We start from the raw sequence: 18,927 nt of genomic DNA on the forward strand, positions 1-18,927 counted from the left end.
GTAGTGAGTGGATGGGCAAATACCTGTTAGGTACATTACGTATGTAGATTGTGGACAGTTGGAAATGTGGGTCTGCAGTCACGCTATTCATCTGTGCCCTCGGTGGCTCAGATGGATAGAGCGTCTGCCATGTAAGCAGGAGATCCTGGGTTTGGGTTTCAGTCGGGGCACACATTTTCAGCTGTCCCCATCGAGGTATATCGACAACACCTGTCGGCAGCTGAGGGTTTCAATTAATTATCATTTATGATTTGTATAGTTTTTCTGCATGGCAGACAAACGGCATGGATATCTGCTGAGGAGAACGTCACAGTGGTAGTTTGGCAGCTTCTGCATACAGATCCTTAACTGGGCTAGTGTAAAAGGTGTCAGTGGCTACATGGATGCCATGATGGTGGATAGTATTGAGAAGGCATAAGAGGTATGGACATGCAGATGTATAGATGAAACACCCATAGTCTAGCAGATTAAAACTGTGTGCCCGACCGAGACTCGAACTCGGGACCTTTGCCTTTTGTGGGCAAGTGCTCTGCCATCTGAGCTACCAAAGCACAACTGTGAGGACCGGGCGTGAGTCGTGCTTCGGTAGCTCAGATGGCAGAGCACTTGCCCACGAAAAGCAAAGGTCCCGAGTTCGAGTCTCGGTCGGGCACACAGTTTTAATCTGCCAGGAAGTTTCATATCAGTGCACACTCCGCTGCAGAGTGAAAATCTCATTCTGGAAACACCCCCCAGGCTGTGGCTAAGCCATGTCTCCGCAATATCCTTTCTTTCAGGAGTGCTTGTTCTGCTAGGTTCGCAGGAGAGCTTCTGTAAAGTTTGGAAGGTAGGAGATGAGATACTGGCAGAAGTAAAGTTGTGAGGACCGGGCGTGAGTCGTGCTTCGGTAGCTCAGATGGCAGAGCACTTCCCTGCGAAAGGCAAAGGTCCCGAGTTCGAGTCTCGGTCGGGCACACAGTTTTAATATGCCAGGAAGTTTCATATCAGCGCACACTCCGTTGCAGAGTGAAAATCTCATTCTGGACCCATAGTCTAGTTTCAAACGAACAAAGGATCAGTACAAATGGAGAAGGGTGGCCCAATCCACTCCCTGGGAAGTACAATTGAGGACATATAGGACATTGAGGGACAGCATACAGCTGGCGGCCAGGTAAGACACATGGGAGGACAAAGAAAGTTTCCTATTGAGCATGAGCCCCAGGAATAGCAGATATGACCGAACTGTGATAACTTCATAGCCTGCTTTGATCTTTCAAGCACTGCTCTATCGAAGGTGAGAAAAAAACTGCATGTGGGCACTAAGGATCCAGCTACCTTTTTCATCATCCAATAGATGGCAATGACACCCTGATCAGAGAGGTATGTTTGGATTTCTGCCTCAGTCAGACTATTGAGAAACCTAGTGTAAATAACACTACGGGAAGAATTCAGAGTTCTATGGGCCTCAACACGTACGGGATAGCTGTGGAGAAGCAAAGCGGCAAGTAGTTGTTGTGCATGAGAATCAGAAGTAGTCTCCAAAAGCAAAGTGCCATTGCATAAATAAGAGCAGGATTTCACAGGGTTAGCAGTTGCATTAACACCTTCCTGAATAATAAATGGATTTACCATGACAAAGGACTGACCACCTTCAGTATGTGAAACCACAAGGAACCGTGGTGAAGCTGGGAGGGTCTTTGAATCGGGAGCTTCATTCTGTTAGCATTGGTAGACTTGGACTGCGAAGATGATGATTGGCTCATTGCGAGAAAATCCACCACGATTGCCAGCTTCTCCAATGGTGTGCTCCTTCCAACTGGGAACCCACCCTCAGAGGGGGGCTCACCCACCTTAGGTGATTGTTTCATACTTCAGGTCATGCATCCTGAACACCTGACAGATGGACCAATGGGCAATTTGGAAATGTAGCAGCTCAGGCAATCACCCCTCCCTGGGACTGGCCTGTACCAGGGAGTATGTGCAAACCCTACTTGTCAACCAGGAGTCAGGAATTACATGTTACCCAGTCACCTGTTATGCGTTAGACGTGTGGGCCAACCTTCAGGAGTGCACATGGAGGAAAAAGAATAAGAAGAAGAAGATGATGAGCCTCAAATGACAAAGTGAATGAAGAAAGGAAAAAAGGAATGAAAAACAGTGGGGAGACTGTTCTCATGGCAGCTATTGAAAATGTGGAACACATTCCCAAAAACACCCCACACAATGTTCCCCAAGGAAGGGGAAAAGGAATAGCAAGAGGACAGACATGCAGCACAGAAGAGAAAACATGCTGCCCACAATAGCCAAGAACAAACCCGCCAAAGAGCAGCGACCCCCTGGGAAGGGGGAGGGGGGCCTTGTAGGCTATGTCACCAACGTGGCGATCATCTTAAAACCTGCCATCTTGGATTCAACTCAAAAATTTCCAATGGGAAGGTGGTCCTGTGACATATAAACAGCTAGAGAACTTCACCAGAAAAATGACGACGTTATTTTGAACACAGCTTTATTCATTCTGGAGTTATAACCAATTATGTGTGGCAGCAGTGATACGCTCAGCAGCATGAGTGTTATGTACTGAAAAGGCATTAAGCTGCATTACACACTCCCGAGAGAACACCAACAATTACAGAAATGGTTTTATATGCTGTCCATTATGTCTGAGTATTAATGCTATCCTCCAAGCCCAGTCCTGATGAATTCTGATCAACTTATCCGGCTGAATTTGACGACAGACATCAACAATGAGCTGCTTAAGATGAACAATAACCCATACTTTCACAGCATAAACCAGTGCTTTAACATAACACCACAGGTACAAATCCAAAGGAGTTGAACTTGGTGAATGAGGTGGCCACTCCACTGTACCCCTATAACCAATACCCTATTGGAGAAAGTGCTCATACAGGTATGCCCTCACACTGTGTCCATAACATGATGGGGCTCCAACTGCTAGAAGAATTCTGGAAATGCCCCATCCTCCATTAATAGCTAAGGAAACACCTTGATCACATAACCGTTGGCTGTTAGTGAATTTTCAATAGAAAATGGTCTCACCACTTCGGTACCCCACACACCACAATAGGCTGGCTGTCACTTTATGTGAGCCGACTGTCTTAGATCCATCAATCCAGTGCAGATTTGTGTCCGAGCAATATCTGTGATTCTGCTTTTTCACCACAACATTGATAAAGAAACTGACTTCATCACTGAATAGTACCTGATAAGGAAAACAAAGATCTATCTGCAGTTGCTGCGTCATCCATTCTGCAAATTGTACCCGACGGTCTGGGTCATTATCATTCAGTTTAATTTTGTATGGGTGCCATTTGCGCTCCAATAAAATTCACAGGATTGAGGTACAACTAACCCCACACTCTCGCGGCAGGCGGTAAGTGCTCCATTGCGGTCTCTCTCCAAACGATGCCAGCACACTCACTGCTGCTCCTTAATCTGTGGCAGATTTTGGTCTTCCTACTTTTGGTTTATCTGTGATGGAACCTGTTGCCTGGAATTTGGCAAACAGTTTGGCAACTACACTGTCTGGTCAGATGACAACTGTCAAAATCATCAGCAATGACTAATGCTCGTCTTTCTCCTGACACCAGGATGATTTCGATCCATTCTTCTTGTGTTAATGACATTTTTGTAACCTGAAAATGAGGGAATGACATTTAAAACGTGAGCAGGAGTAAATGTTACCTACCATTTAAACACATGTAACTTGTAAGGCATGGGATTTGCAATGTTTAAAACTCCCTTTGATGCCTTGTAGGTACATGACTCCCTTTGGTGCCTTGTAGGTACATGTTACACAACTCGTTATACCTTGAGAATCAATGAAGCTATGTTCAAAATAGCAACATAATTGTTTTTCTGGTGAAATTCTCTACCTGCCCGGTATGTCACACAATCACCTTCCAGTAGAAATCTTAGAGCTGAATCCAAGATGGCTGCCATGTTGGTGTCATAGCCTATTAGTTTTTGTCCCTCCCCTTCCTCATGTGTGCAGACTTTAGTTTTACTGTTTTCTACTATGTTTGGATTTTATGAGGATGTTGCCAGACTTTTGGACCATCTGTACTATGTGTGGTTGTGCTGAAATACTGATCATTTGCATATCCGAATGTTTCGTACAGTACATGCCAATCTGGTATTTGTTGGAGGCTGCCTTGATAGTGCTGCAATTTTAATGGCCACCAGTGTATTTTTATTTAATATCATGACTCAATGACTCAACACAATTTCGGTCACGGCATCAGCGACTAATTATTACAACTGTTGACTGCTTCACCAGTTTTTTTCCATTGCTCAGCCCATTACTTTGTGTGCTCTACATGGAAAAGTCAGCAACATAACTGCTCACATATCAAGATCTTCCAGATGGTAGATCTGGGAGAAGGCAGCGTCAGACAGTTGCACGACATTTCTGACAATGAGTTCCCGCAAAGCAGGGCATCCGTGGCTGATGGCAATTACTGTCTCGTTGTCCAGATAAAATGCTCCTCGCAGATCCAGCAGTCTCAGTTTTGTCAGCCCACCAGTCCTAAAAAAAAAACAATCAAGTATGTACAGTAGTTCATGTTATGGAATGTTAATTTTTCTTCTATATGTAAAAATTAGAAAAATCTCTCAAGCTCCTAACATGCACCCTGCCTACCAACTTTCACTGCTTTGGTATGCTGATAAGATACCACTCTAAAGTAATTGTTGCAAAAATATTTAGGTGACAATGCTACCATTTTTTGAAATATATAGGTCACAGATCATTTATCGCATTTGGACCAGGTAGAACTGTTAGAACACTTGTGTTCTTTACAACTGTGGTTGTACATATGAGGCGCAAAGCCTGATTGTGTATCAAATGTCAACAATGTAGGAAAAGCCAGATTGCTATTTACCATAAAGAAGACATGTTAAGTTGCACATAGGCACAACTGAAAGACACTTACACAAAGATTTCGACCACAGCCATCACCAACAAAAGAGAAACAGTGAAACACATGCCATTGATACCACAAGCAAACACACCTCACACGCACACAGCTGCCAACTATGGCAGATCAGGCCAGAATGCTTGAGCTGCCTTAGTTGGCAGTCATGTGTGTGTGAGGTGTGTTGGTGTGTGTTTCTCTATTGGTGATGAAGGCTGTGGCCTAAAGCTTTGTGTAACTGTCTTAGGCCTTGTACACATGATAGTGTTGCAACGCACGTTATGGGCAGCACGTTACAACACGCGCTGTTGAAAAACAATAAACCGTTGACTGCATACACATCCAACATGCGCTTCGAAATGACGCCGCATCGTAACACGCGTCTCGAAGGTTCCTCAAGGATCGCGCGTCCGCCGCGCGCCTCGAGTTCCTAGTAGTGGGTTTGGGTGTACACATGCATTCAGTCTAGCGCGCGCTTTAGTGCTCTCATCATGGAGGAACGTCGTTTGACACTGAGATCTTCATTGAAGAAGTGAAAAGTCGTCCTGTGATATGGGAAGTGCGGACTACAAGAACACAGTATTAAAAAGATCAGCGTGGCAGCAATTTGTTTGCTGAAGAGGGTTGTTCAGAGGAACAGAAGAAAATTCTTGGTAAGAGGCAACTTTAATATTAAGGTGAAACTACACAGTAGATTAGTACAGTTACACATAAGTAACTGTTTTACGTTTTGACTCTAAATTTAGTCGTAAGTTAAAGCAGTTACTATTTAATAGCATTACTTATAATAGAGCATAATGCGAATAATTATGTGTAAAATTGAATAATTAACATACAAATAAACATGTTATATGTAACTACTGATAAAGCCTATTTGGATGTAATATCTGTCAAAGGTAACTAAAGCTATTTATTTATGTTATCTTAATTTTATTTACAGAAAGTTGTTAACATGATGTCTATTACAAATATCTGATCAATATCTACAGAGAAATGCATGACAGAAAAATATTTAATTGTTCATAATTACACTGTATTGTTCTAATGGGCAATGTAATGTTGTATTATTAACATATACTTGTCTCATAAGTGTTCGCAATTGCACTCTTGTTTACACCATTTTATCTTGCCACGATAGCTTGCCTTCGCTGATGAAGTAACGAGCAAATCTGTCCCTTACTTCTTTTGCATACATGTTGGGCTGTGGAGAAGTTACTCCAGACAAGTCAACGAATGGCGCCTTATAAAATGTATCTTCATACCTGTACCCATCTCGTTGTCGTATATAGTTATGCAACACACAACATGCCAAAACTATACTTTCTGCAAGTTCTAAACTGACATTTAGAGGCCTATGAAATATTCTCCATTTGTTTGCCATAATACCGAAGGTACATTCAATATACCTGCGAGATCTTGACGATCGGTAGTTTAAAACTCTTTTAATATGAGAGAATAATTTTCCAATGTGTGGACACATGATATGTTTCGACAGACTGAATGCATCATCTGATACAAAAACATGAAGCAATGGTGTAATGTCCACCTTTGAAATTGGTTTTGCCTGTGGAATATTCAACGTACCTTCTATGAGTTTTTTGTAAAATATTGATTCCTGGAAAACTGATGAATCATTACTTTTGCCATAGGAACCAACATCCACAAACAAAAAACGGTAGTTAGCATCACAAACAGCCAGTAGTACAATTGAATGAAAATGTTTGTAGTTGTAAAAAAGGGACCCTGAATCATTGGGTTGCACAATACGAACATGTTTACAGTCCAGTCCTCCAAGGCAGTTAGGAAAGTTGGCATACTTTAGAAAGTCGTTACTAACTTGTTCCCACTTGTCTTCTGTCATAGGCGGTATACAAATTGTTTTCAATTTGTTCCATATTACTGCACAAACTTGACGGATCATGTTCCCTATGGTTGACTTTCCTACTCTGTAATTGTAATGAAGTTCAGCAAAAGAACATCCTGTTGCCAGATACCTGGAAAAAAACATGTTAATTTTTTACTGTGTTAATTGACTACAAAGTTTACAAACTTTTTTTTAGGAACAACTTTGCAAAAGAGATGGAAGAGTCTGCGTGACAATTTTGCCAGAGAATTAAAAAGAAGGAAGACCAAGATATCAGGATCTGGAGCAAGCAGCTCTACTCCTTATATATATTTCTCACGGCTCCAATTTTTAGAAAATAGAGTAAGTAATAAGGAGACTACCAGTAATCTTGATGACCATGGCCAGGACACAGTCATCTTGGAGGAGGAGGAAGCAGCTACCGACGATTTGAACAGGCCTGAACAAAGTACCGAAAACCCAGTAAGTAAGGAAAAAAATTAAGTTAAATCCAGTTGATAAACATTTTTCAGACATTTTAAACAAAAGTATTTTGCTAAGAGAACAAAGAGAAATGGAAAAAAATAACGAAGATGAGGACAAACTCATTTGTCTCTCTCTGTACAAGGAACTAAAGAAAGTGCCTGAACACAGTAAAATTAGAACGAAAATTCAGTTACTTGAAACAATACAAAGAGCCCTAGATTTCTACAATGCAAACTGCGATTAATGAGACACGTGGACCTGTGCACTACCAACCATTCTCCAGTATGCAACATGGCCAAGTATACCCAGGTGCTTTTCCAGCCCAAGCTTCTCAGTCTCCACAAGTACCGGTCACCTCATAAGCAGGGTCTGAACATCAACATACAATATGGCCAGGTACACTTGGGAGCTTTTCCAACACATGCAGCTCAGACCCCATGACGACCACAAGAGGCCGCCTCACCAGCAGGTAGTTGCACTTCTCTACAAAGTTCTGAAATATTGGATTTGTACTAAAACTGAAGGATTTTCTTTACTTTAAGAAAGAATAAAAATTTTAAATTGATGTCTTGTCAATTTGTTATTTTATATACAATAATTTATACCGTACATGTAATATCAGTTTATAAATAAACTTACCTCAATGTGATTACGAGTTTCTCTTCTGGTGAAATACTATCCCTAACGTAGTTCCCACTAGGTGCCAGATCATCATGAACCATGTTCAATAACTCGTCAAAGGATGCAATCGACATTCTTAAGTAATTACGAGGGCAGTTCAATAAGTAATGCAACACATTTTTTTTCTCGGCCAATTTTGGTTGAAAAAACCGGAAATTTCTTGTGGAATATTTTCAAACATTCCCGCTTCGTCTCGTATTGTTTCATTGACTTCCGACAGGTGACAGCGCTGTATGGAGCTGTTAAAATGGCGTCTGTAACGGATGTGCGTTGCAAACAACGGGCAGTGATCGAGTTTCTTTTGGCGGAAAACCAGGGCATCTCAGATATTCATAGGCGCTTGCAGAATGTCTACGGTGATCTGGCAGTGGACAAAAGCATGGTGAGTCGTTGGGCAAAGCGTGTGTAATCATCGCCGCAAGGTCAAGCAAGACTGTCTGATCTCCCGCGTGCGGGCCGGCCGTGCACAGCTGTGACTCCTGCAATGGCGGAGCGTGCGAACACACTCATTCGAGATGATCGACGGATCACCATCCAACAACTCAGTGCTCAACTTGACATCTCTGTTGGTAGTGCTGTCACAATTGTTCACCAGTTGGGATATTCAAAGGTTTGTTCCCGCCGGGTCCCTCGTTGTCTTAACTGAACACCATAAAGAGCAAAGGAGAACCATCTGTGCGGAATTGCTTGCTCGTCATGTGGCTGAGGGTGACAATTTCTTGTCAAAGATTGTTACAGGCGATGAAACATGGGTTCATCACTTTGAACCTGAAGCAAAACGGCAATCAATGGAGTGGCGCCACACCCACTCCCCTACCAAGAAGAAGTTTAAAGCCATACCCTCAGCCGGTAAAGTCATGGTTACAGTCTTCTGGGACGCTGAAGGGGTTATTCTGTTCGATGTCCTTCCCCATGGTCAAACGATCAACTCTGAAGTGTATTGTGCTACTCTTCAGAAATTGAAGAAACGACTTCAGCGTGTTCGTAGGCACAAAAATCTGAACGAACTTCTCCTTCTTCATGACAACGCAAGACCTCACACAAGTCTTCGCACCCGAGAGGAGCTCACAAAACTTCAGTGGACTGTTCTTCCTCATGCACCCTACAGCCCCGATCTCGCACCGTCGGATTTCGATATGTTTGGCCCAATGAAGGACGCAATCCGTGGGAGGCACTACGCGGATGATGAAGAAGTTATTGATGCAGTACGACGTTGGCTCCGACATCGACCAGTGGAATGGTACCGTGCAGGCATACAGGCCCTCATTTCAAGGTGGCGTAAGGCCGTAGCATTGAATGGAGATTACGTTGAAAAATAGTGTTGTGTAGCTAAAAGATTAGGGAATAACCTGGTGTATTTCAATGCTGAATAAAACAACCCCTGTTTCAGAAAAAAAATGTGTTGCATTACTTATTGAACTGCCCTCGTAAAAAACTTTGGCCCATGTTTTCATAGATTTAGGTGCAGAGTTACAAAAGATCCACGAGTTAATTTGTCATGTAAAATCGGATGTACCCAGTACTGTCTTTGCCTTCGTCTCCATTCTTTAAGCCTGCGATGCGTAATCCAAAGACATGCTGCCTCTTCAACTTCCATGGCTAAACTGGAGTTCAACGCTATCATGTGTACATAGCCTTAACTGTGCCTGTCTGCAACGTAATGTGTCTTCCTTATGGTAAGTGGCCATATGTCTTTTCCTACATTGTTGATTTTCCTACCTGGGGTTTCCACTGTTTGAATGTATCAAATATTGAATACTTAGTGTAGATTGGTTTTAGACATACCTGACCGATTACCAATTGTGTATACTGAGAGTGAAAAAGATAATTATAAAGGGTGCTAAAAAAGAAGCTGATCATTAGGTCAGAGAAGGGTAGACAATATCAAACTGAACAAAGTTCCTAATAATCACAGGTCAGAAAATGGCAGCCAATCAGTGACAGGCATGCATAAGTTTTTCAGTATGGGCATGTGTTTGGGTGTGCCTCACAGTGAAAATTTGTCATAAGAAAGCTGTTACTGTGATTGTTAGGATAGAAGTTCATTCAGACTCTCTGTACACTAGCAAAAAAAAAAAAAAAAAAAAAAAAAAAAAAAAAAAAAAAAAAAAAAAAAAAGTTGCCTTAGGTACCATTATTAACGAACATCATCCCTTACATCCACCATATTAGGGCAATGCCAATTCTCCAATAATGACAGTCATCTTAACAAATTAATGCCACTACAGGACTGTTAGCCGAGTCTCTTTAGTAGTGAAGCTTTATTCAACAAATTCCACAGAAAATGTGTGTCTAATGTAATTAGACCTGGATAGTAATTTAATGTTTACCTAGTAAATATGGTAGTGAAAGCTCTGGCAGAATGTAAATAATTTATGAGTAAAGAACAGAAGCCACTGGATAGTAGATGTATTGAGTTCTCTACAGAAGGGGGGAAAATTAATTAATTGATTAATTTAAAGCTTTGCTAGCTTTCAGGTCAATCTTGAGAGCTGGAGTACAAATACACTCTCTGATCAATACTATTCAGACACCCCTATGTAACGCAGAATCTACATCTGCATCCATAGCCCGCAACTCACTAAAGTGCATGGCAGAGGGTACATGCCATTTACCAATTATTAGGGTTTCTTCCTGTTCCACTGATGTATGGCGCACAGAAAGAATGAGTCTTTAAATGCCTCTGTTGCCTCTGTCCATGTCTTAATCTAATCTTGTCCTCACAATCCCTATGTGGGTGATACATGGTGGTGGTGGTGGTGGTGGTGGTGGGGGAGGGGGGGGGTGCAGTATATTCCTTGAGTCATCAATTAAAGCCAGTTCTTGAAACTTGAGGCAGTTTAGGTGCATATTCCAGAGTCTGTCAGTTCATTTTCTTCAGCAACTCCGTGACATTCTCTCATGGACCAAACAAACCTGTGCCATTCATGCTGCCTCTCTCTGTATACATACAATAGGACCCCATTAGTCCTATTTGGTATGGGTCCCACACACCTGAGCAATATTCTAGAACAGGTTGCATGAAGGACTTGTACACTCTCTCCTTTGTAGCCTAATTGCATTTTCTCAGTATTGTATCAATAAACTTAAGTCCACTGCCTGCTGTACCCTAAACTGAGCCTATGTGGTCATTCCGTTTCATTCCCTACAAATCACTAAGTCCAGGTATTTGTACAGGTTGGCGAATTCAAACTGTGAGTCACTGATACTATGGAAATAGGACCCTACTTTTTTTTGTTTCGTTTTGTGAAGTGCATAATTTTACATTTCTGAACATTTAAAACAAGTTGCCAATCATTACACCAGTTTGAAATCTTATCAAGATCTTATTGAATATCTATGTCTCCTTTGAGACAGTGGTTTATTACAGATAACTGCATCAACTGCAAAATTTCTGAGATTTCTATTAATATTGTTCACAAGGTCATTGCTATACAACATGCACAGCAAGGGTCCCAACACACTTCCTTAGGACAAATCTGAAGTTACTTATACATCTGACGACATCACTATGTCCAAGGTAACCTGCTGAATCATCCCCACCCAAAAATTCAATCCAGCAACAAATTTTGCTTCATACACCATACGATCATACTTTTACAATAAGTTTGATGTGGTACTGAGTCAGATGCTTTTCAGAAATCAAGACATACTGAATCTATCTTACTGCCTGGCAAAAAGGTTTCATTATGTCATGTGAGAACAGCGTGAGTTGAGTTTTGGGTCACTGATATTTCCGTGATACACACTGGTTGGCTTGGAGGAGGTCAATGTGTTCAAGATACCTCAGTATTTTTGAGCTCAGAATACATTCCAAGATTCTACAACAAATTGATGTCAAGGATATTGGACAGTAGTTTACTTCTACAATCCTTCTTGTGGACAGGTGTGACCTGTGTTTTTCCAAGAACTGTGCTTGTTTTTTTGTTGGAGGGATCTACAATAATTATAGTTAGAAGAGAAGCTAACTAGATTGCAAATTCAGTACAGAATCTGACAGGGATTCCATTGGGCACTGGAGCTTTGTTCAGTTTCAATGATTTCAGTTGTTTCTCAACACCACTGACAACTAACACTTATTTCACTCAACTTTTCAGAGTGAAGTGGTTTAAACTGTGGCAATTCTTCTTGGCGTTCCTTAGTACAGGAACATTTGAAAATGATGTCATGTATTTCAGCTTGTGCTTTGGTGCCCTCAATTTCAGTTCCTGTCTTATTTGTGAGTGACTGGATGCTACCTTTACATATGACCAGAATTTCCTTGGGTTTTGCAAAAGATCATTTAACAATATTCTGCTAAGGTATCCACTGAGGGCTTTGTGCATTGCTCTCTTGATAACCAAACCTGTTTCATTCAGAATCTCTATCATCTCTAGTCCTATTATGCAGTAGTTGCTGTTTCTTTAGAGGAACTGACCACTAGATGTCACAAAGTGGATGCACCTGTACACAAGGTGACAGGGATTATTTCATTGTGATACGGCTCAGTGAATTTGAACATGGACTAGGCACTGGATGTCAGCTTAGTGACAAACCCATCAGAGACATTTTCAACCAGTCTAACGCTTCCCCAGCCGACTTTTGGCAATGTGATTGTGAACTGGAAACATGACAGAACAACCTCAACTAAACTAACATAAGGCGTACCTCACATACTGGGACTGCCGAGCGGTATGGAGGGTGGTTATAAGAAAATCTATGAAATTAGTGGATCACTTGTGAGTTTCAAAGTGCTACCAACAGATTGGATGGCAGAATCAGTATGAATATGGAGTTAAAAAGAATGGGATACAGTTATTTAGCAACTCCTCACAAGCCACAATTTTCTGTAACCAGCGCTAACAAGGGAAACTACCCATCCCACCCCCTCAGATTTACTGGTAAAATGGCCCAGTGGATAGTCCATCACAAACCAAACATGGAAACATCCATGTCAGCACTGCCGCTATCAGTGAATGCCTGCGTTTACCAGAAATCCTCTGGATGGCTTCCCACACTTTCATAGAACCAGTGGTACGGTTGATGGGGTCGAGGAATGCTTGCCATGACTGCTTTTGCTCTCCTTAATGATGCGTCGAGCATTGGCTCTTTTAAGTCGAAAGGCTATGAGGTTGTCTGCTGTCGGACAGCATTTAAACGGTCAAAGAGCCGCACATGTGTCCTGGATGGCTGAGCAATACACACCTGTCCACCAAGGTACAGGTCACCTTCTAAGATGACCTAATGACTACTGTGGATATGTCAGCGGCATGATGGATCATACACTTTATGTGGTCCACCCATTCCTAGCTGAAGAGCACCCAGTTAGCCCTACTGATCATCTATTTTGGTGGCGTCTGGTCCAGCAGTCTTCCATCCAGTGGATGGATCCACAGCAGGAAGGGGTCACTTGAATGGAGTTCTTCAGTTGCTTCCCACTATGCTGAGTGTGCTAGGGCTGGAGATCAGAAAGAGAGGTCAGTGGCAGAGGATAACCCAGTAGCAGCTGAGAAATGTGTGGGGCTGCCTGTGCTGAGGATGCACAGATCCTGAGACATCATGAGGTTTTCCAACACTCGACCCCTGGGGAAGTATCGTGTGAGCCCCGTACTACATTATGGGCATTGAAATCACCCAATAGGAGAAACATGTAGGGAAGTTGTTCAATAAGTGCTGTGAGAGCCTCAGAATCTATTGCATCCTGCGGAGGTAGGTACAGGAAGCAGACGATGATCACAGGACTCGCATGGACTGCAACGGCTACTATTTGTAGGTCAGTAACTAAGGGGAGAGCAGAGGAGTAGTGTGAGTTATTGAGAAACACAACACCACCTCCCTTGGTTTGTTCCCCAGTCAGGTCATCCTTACGGTGGAGGGTATTGCCCCACAGCAAAGGCGCATCACTAGCTTTAATATGTGGTTCCTGCAAACAAAAGCACAAGCACAAGAGTTGCAGCTGTGCCAAGAGTTTCACTTCTTCCACACGAGTCCTGAACCCATTCATGTTCTACTGTAGTACGGGAGCCATTTATCATGGTGGTTGGACTTTCACCAGAGTGAGAAGCCCACAACGGTTGGAGTTTCAGCTTTGGGGCAAGATCATTGCCCAGACAGACTTTGCAGTCCATTAGCTCTGAAGCAGAAGCAGCAGAGCCATCAAACTGAATGACATTGATATGGTCTGACTGTCTGCCACCTATTTTTGCTCGTGACAGAAGCTTCTCATTTCCTTTCTTGGGTTGGGATGGCCTTGTGGGAACTACTGCAACAGTGGCAGAGGCAGCATGTGGTATTCATTTCAAAGTCTTCATCTCCTGTATCTCCCAATCTTCAGAGAAGACACTGCAATCTCTATCCCAGACAGCGTGATCCTCAGAGCAGTTTACACACTTGGGACAGGAGGAGCAGCCAACACAGTCATGGGCAGCCTTGCCACATAATGCTTCAGCCTTACATCCTAAGGTGGAGGTCCCAAAGTGCTGGCGCTTAAAACAGTGCATTGTGTTAGGGACATATGGCCATACACTTAAGACGGAGAAAACCAGCCTTTATATGCTCTGGGAGTTTCATGCTATTGAAGACAAGGATGAAGGAATTAGATTTTATGAGATCCCCCATCTACCCTTTTCAATATATTTTGCACATCAACGATCCCCTCCTGAGCCCACTCATTCTTCAATTCCTCCTCAGGAATGTCAACAAGATCTTTACAGGTCACAACCCCTATTTATGGTTCAAGGAGTTGTGGAGCTCTGTGTTGATGGCATATTCTCCAAGGCCCAACAATGTGCCATTACGCAGTTGGTTGACAGATTACGGTGAACCTATGATGCCCTCCAAACCTTTGTGATTATAAAAGGTGAAACCTTTTTGAAACTGCCCTCTTCCTGTTTCATAATTAAAAACACATTTGACTGGTGGCATGTGTTCTGTTACTATTCTTGGACAAATTCTGTATAACCCTTGAGTCGGGAGGACTGGCTACATAAGCCCTTGTATTTGACTGGGTGTTAGTACCTGCCAGCAGCTCACCCATTCACTTACCAGTTCCCAGCTCAGGAACCCCGGAGTGGCCAAGCCCACACCCAGCAAACGACAATAGCAATTATACAAAGAGCAAAAGTAGCGGAATATAATTGTTTGATAAGCTCAATAATATGCTTCTTCCACTTCACTGTGAGTTTTCATTAACATGTATGCCCAAAAATTTGGAGCATTCCACACTATTTATTGACTCCTGCTCCCATGCTAGGCAACTCAGCAATAGAAGGGTAGAAAATTTTAGTGACTTGAGATTGTGGTTGTAATCCTTGATCAGGGCTGCCATTGTGGGAGATGGATCACTGTGTTTGGAAAGATGAGATGGAAGTTCGGATGGTTAGGGGAGCTGTGAACGTGGGCAGCATAATTGACAAGCTGTTGTTGGCACCTGATTCGCAATGGAGGGACCCCAGCCTCCATGAGTAAGCTGTTCACGGGGCTAGTTTGAAAGGCTCCTGTCGCATATTGAACCCCACAGTGAGGTATCGGATCCAGTAACTGCAAAGATGAGGGCAATGCCGAAACATATGCCAGACTCCCATGATCAAGACAGGATTGTATTAGGACTTTGTAAAGCTGCAGAAAGGTAATGCGATCTGCTCTCCAGCTGGTGTTACTCAGGCAGCGAAATGTATTAAGGTGCAGCCAGCACTTTTGCTTAAGATGGCAAAGATGGGGAAACCATGTCAACTGAGAATCGAAGACCAGTCCTAAAAAGCGGTAAGTCTCCACCACATTAAATAGTTGATCGTCAAGGTAAAGTTCTGGTTGTGGGTACAATGTTGACAGGAGTATATGAAGCAAGTCTTGGCGGCAGAAAACCGAAAGCCATGGATGAGGGCCCATGCTTGCACCATTCATTTTGTGCCTTGCAGTGACACCAACACTAGAGGAGGAATAGTAAGAGGCAAAAGTTGTCAGCATACAAGGAAGATGATACTTATGACCCCACAGCTGCTGTTATACCATTGATGGCTACTAGAAAGAGAGGAACACACTGTACAGAGCCCTGTGGGACCCCTTGCTCTTGGATATGTGGGGGAGAGGGGTGAGGGGTACTGTGGGGAGCATCAACTCAAACCTGGAAAGTATGGTGTGACAGAAAGTGCTGGATGAAAATCTCAAGCGGGCCCCGGAGACCCCACTCCTGCAAGGTATCTAGTATACAGTGTCGCCATGTAGTGTCATAAGGCTTTTGGAGGTCGAAGAAGACAGCTATAAGATGTTGACATCAGGCAAAAGCCATCTGGATGGCAGAATCCAGGTAAATCAGATTATCAGTAGTGGAAAACCCTTGACAAAAACCACCATGGGATGGAGCCACAAGACACCAAGACTCAAGGAGCCAACACAGCTGCCGTCTCACCATACATTCAAGCAACTTGCAGAGAACATCGGTGATAACTGCCCATCTCTAGATGGTGCTTACCTGGTTTCAGTATTAGGACAATGATGTTTTCTCAGCATTGCGATGGGAACTCACAGTCACTCCATATGCGGTTAAAGATGGCAAGGATATGATGCTGACAATCCACTGGTAGGTGCTTCATCTTATTGTTGTGGATGTGGTGTGGCCCTATGGCTGTATCAAGACAGTGGGTGAGGAAACTGATGAATTACCACTCACTGAATGAGGCATTGTATGGCTTCAGGTGGCATTATTAAAACCACTGTTTTTAGGGCATGAAAGGCAGGTTGATAATTCTCAGATGCTGATGGTTGAGCATAGTGCAGAGCAAAATGCTGGCGAAGCGTCTCGGTCAGTGTAGATAGTGCCATTCAAGGTAATACCAGGTACACATGCAGGTGTCTCATATCTGTAGAGATGCCTGATCTTAGCCCAAACCTGCAATGGTTGAAACATACCGTTCTCAGCATTCTCACTTCCGTCTTTTTATTAGGTGGCGGACCTGGGCACGGAGCCGCTTAAAGACTATGGGTGCTCCATCAATGGGTGCCACTTATTGTATTGGAGAGCCTGCCTAAGATATTGAATGGCCTATGATTCCCAAGGATCACCAAGGTACTATCTTCCATCAGGGCAGGCCCTAAGAACAGGGGATAACTAAATCAGCTGCTGAAAGAATGGCTGTAGTTTTATTCTGAACTGCCTCACTGGTTTCTCCAAGCAACAGGGGGACAAGATCGACAGCAGAGGTGAAAGCATCTCAGTCAGCACTGTTGAGAGTCCATCTGGGCAGGTGTCCAGGGGAGTGACAATGAGGGAGGGCCAGGAATATCGGAAAGTGGTCACTATCACTGAGGTCGTCATGGACCCTCCAGTGGAAGGATGGGAGAAGACAAGAGCTGCAAATGGAAAGGTCTATGACAGTACCGGTATTCAAGAGGCAAAGGCCAAGTTGCGCCGGTATTTTTTTGAGGTTGTTACTGTGGCAAGTGACCATGGTTCCATCCCAAAAAGGATTATGGGTGTCTAAAGGTGGCATGGGAGGTGAGAAACAAATGCAAACAGTATGTTCCGAGACACTTCACCATTGGGAGGAAAGAAAGCATTCCAGATGGTAATATCCTGAAATGCCCTTACCAAGCAGCCACAGCCTTCAAAGGGGTATTAAGAGACATGAGTTTGCTAATAGAGTACCTAGAACATAAGTGCCAACTCTACCTGACACTCTGTCATAGGCAGTACGCTGCTTCTAATATTTCCGGTATCCGTGAAGGGACGGGGCCTGTATTGCTGGAAACCAAGTCTCCTGAAGGGCAGTGCAGAAGATAGGTGACGTGCTTAACAGATGTCGTTGCTCAGACACATAGTGGAAAAAACTGCTACAATTCCACTGGACGATAATGTTGTCGACATACAGTGAGGTCATGAAGGGACAAAGGGTGTAGGTTATGCCTTAGGGTCACCTGTTGCAATTGGTTGAGTGGTTATGGCACCAGTATACATAGGTTCTGCATTCTGTTGTGTGGTGACACCATCAATCCCTGAGTAGGTGTGGGGGGAATAAGCTTGAGGGGAGCTGCCAACCATCACAGCGACAGGTGTGGTTGAGCAGCCCTGAGAACCATCACAGCGACAGGTGTGGTTGAGCAGCCCTGAGGACTCACTGCAGGAGGTGTAACAAGTGGGAGTACTGAGACTGACGAGGGTGACGTCATTGCAGTTGTAGCATACAACATGAGTTGACAGGCTCGTTCTTCTTGTCCTCTTGGTAACCGAGTTTGTCCACAGTCTCATATTTTTGAATTTTCTTTTCTTGCTCAAAAACAGCTCAGTCTGGTGAGGCATGAGAATGGAGCTTTCCACAGATGACACAGATAGCAGGAGGTGTACAGCGAGCAGTTGCATGCAGCATTCGTCCACAATCTCTACAGTTGGGGCTGGCATTGCAGTGCGAAGACACGTCCCAAATTTCAAGCACTTTAAGCACCACATGGAGGGGGGGGGGGGGACATATAGTTTGACACTGCATTGGTATTCCAACACCTTGACCTTTTCAGGCAATGAATTGCCCTCAAAGGCCAAGATGAAGGCACCTTAGCAATCCTATTGTCCTTCAGCCCGCATGTACATGACAGACAAAGTGTACACCGTCGCTCAAAGTTGGCCCGTAGCTCCTCATCAGATTGTATGAGCAGATCTCCGTGGAAAATGATGCCCTGAACTAAATTTAGACTGTTACGGGGAGTGATAGTCATTAGTATATCACTCAGCTTGTTACAAGAGGGCAGTGCCCGTGATACGGCAGGGGATGCCATTTTGATCAGAATTGACCCACTATTCATTTTAGAGATGGCTGCCACTTCCCCAAACTTGTCTTCCAAGTTCTCCACAAAGAACAAGGGCTTTGTGGCTAAAAAGGAATCACCATCAGTCCGTGTACAAACTAAGTATTGCTGGGGATATTGCTCTGCTTGCCGCTTAGCCCTACATTCCTCCCATGGCATAGCCAGGGAAGAGAACATTTTAGGGTGTATCTCAATGCATTGAAAGAGGACCATCCTTTTATAGAGACTGGG

The 18,927-nt window shown here is 43.5% G+C and overlaps 1 protein-coding gene across 5 annotated transcripts in view; it reads right to left on the bottom strand.

The window, feature by feature from the left end:
- LOC126214844 (uncharacterized) overlaps positions 1–18,927 on the bottom strand; it is a 99,746-nt gene that overhangs the window by 17,875 nt on the left and 62,944 nt on the right. For all 5 annotated transcript variants that reach the window (XR_007542071.1, XM_049941474.1, XM_049941475.1 and 2 more), the window contains one exon: positions 4,346–4,525. Coding sequence is in view for 4 of the 5 variants with exons in the window: in XM_049941474.1 (XP_049797431.1) it covers positions 4,346–4,525 (180 nt within the window). In the remaining variant the exon portion in view is untranslated. The remainder of the gene's footprint in view (positions 1–4,345; positions 4,526–18,927) is intronic.

The sequence above is a fragment of the Schistocerca nitens genome, chromosome 12, assembly GCF_023898315.1.
Source record: "Schistocerca nitens isolate TAMUIC-IGC-003100 chromosome 12, iqSchNite1.1, whole genome shotgun sequence".
Lineage (NCBI taxonomy): Eukaryota > Metazoa > Arthropoda > Insecta > Orthoptera > Acrididae > Schistocerca > Schistocerca nitens.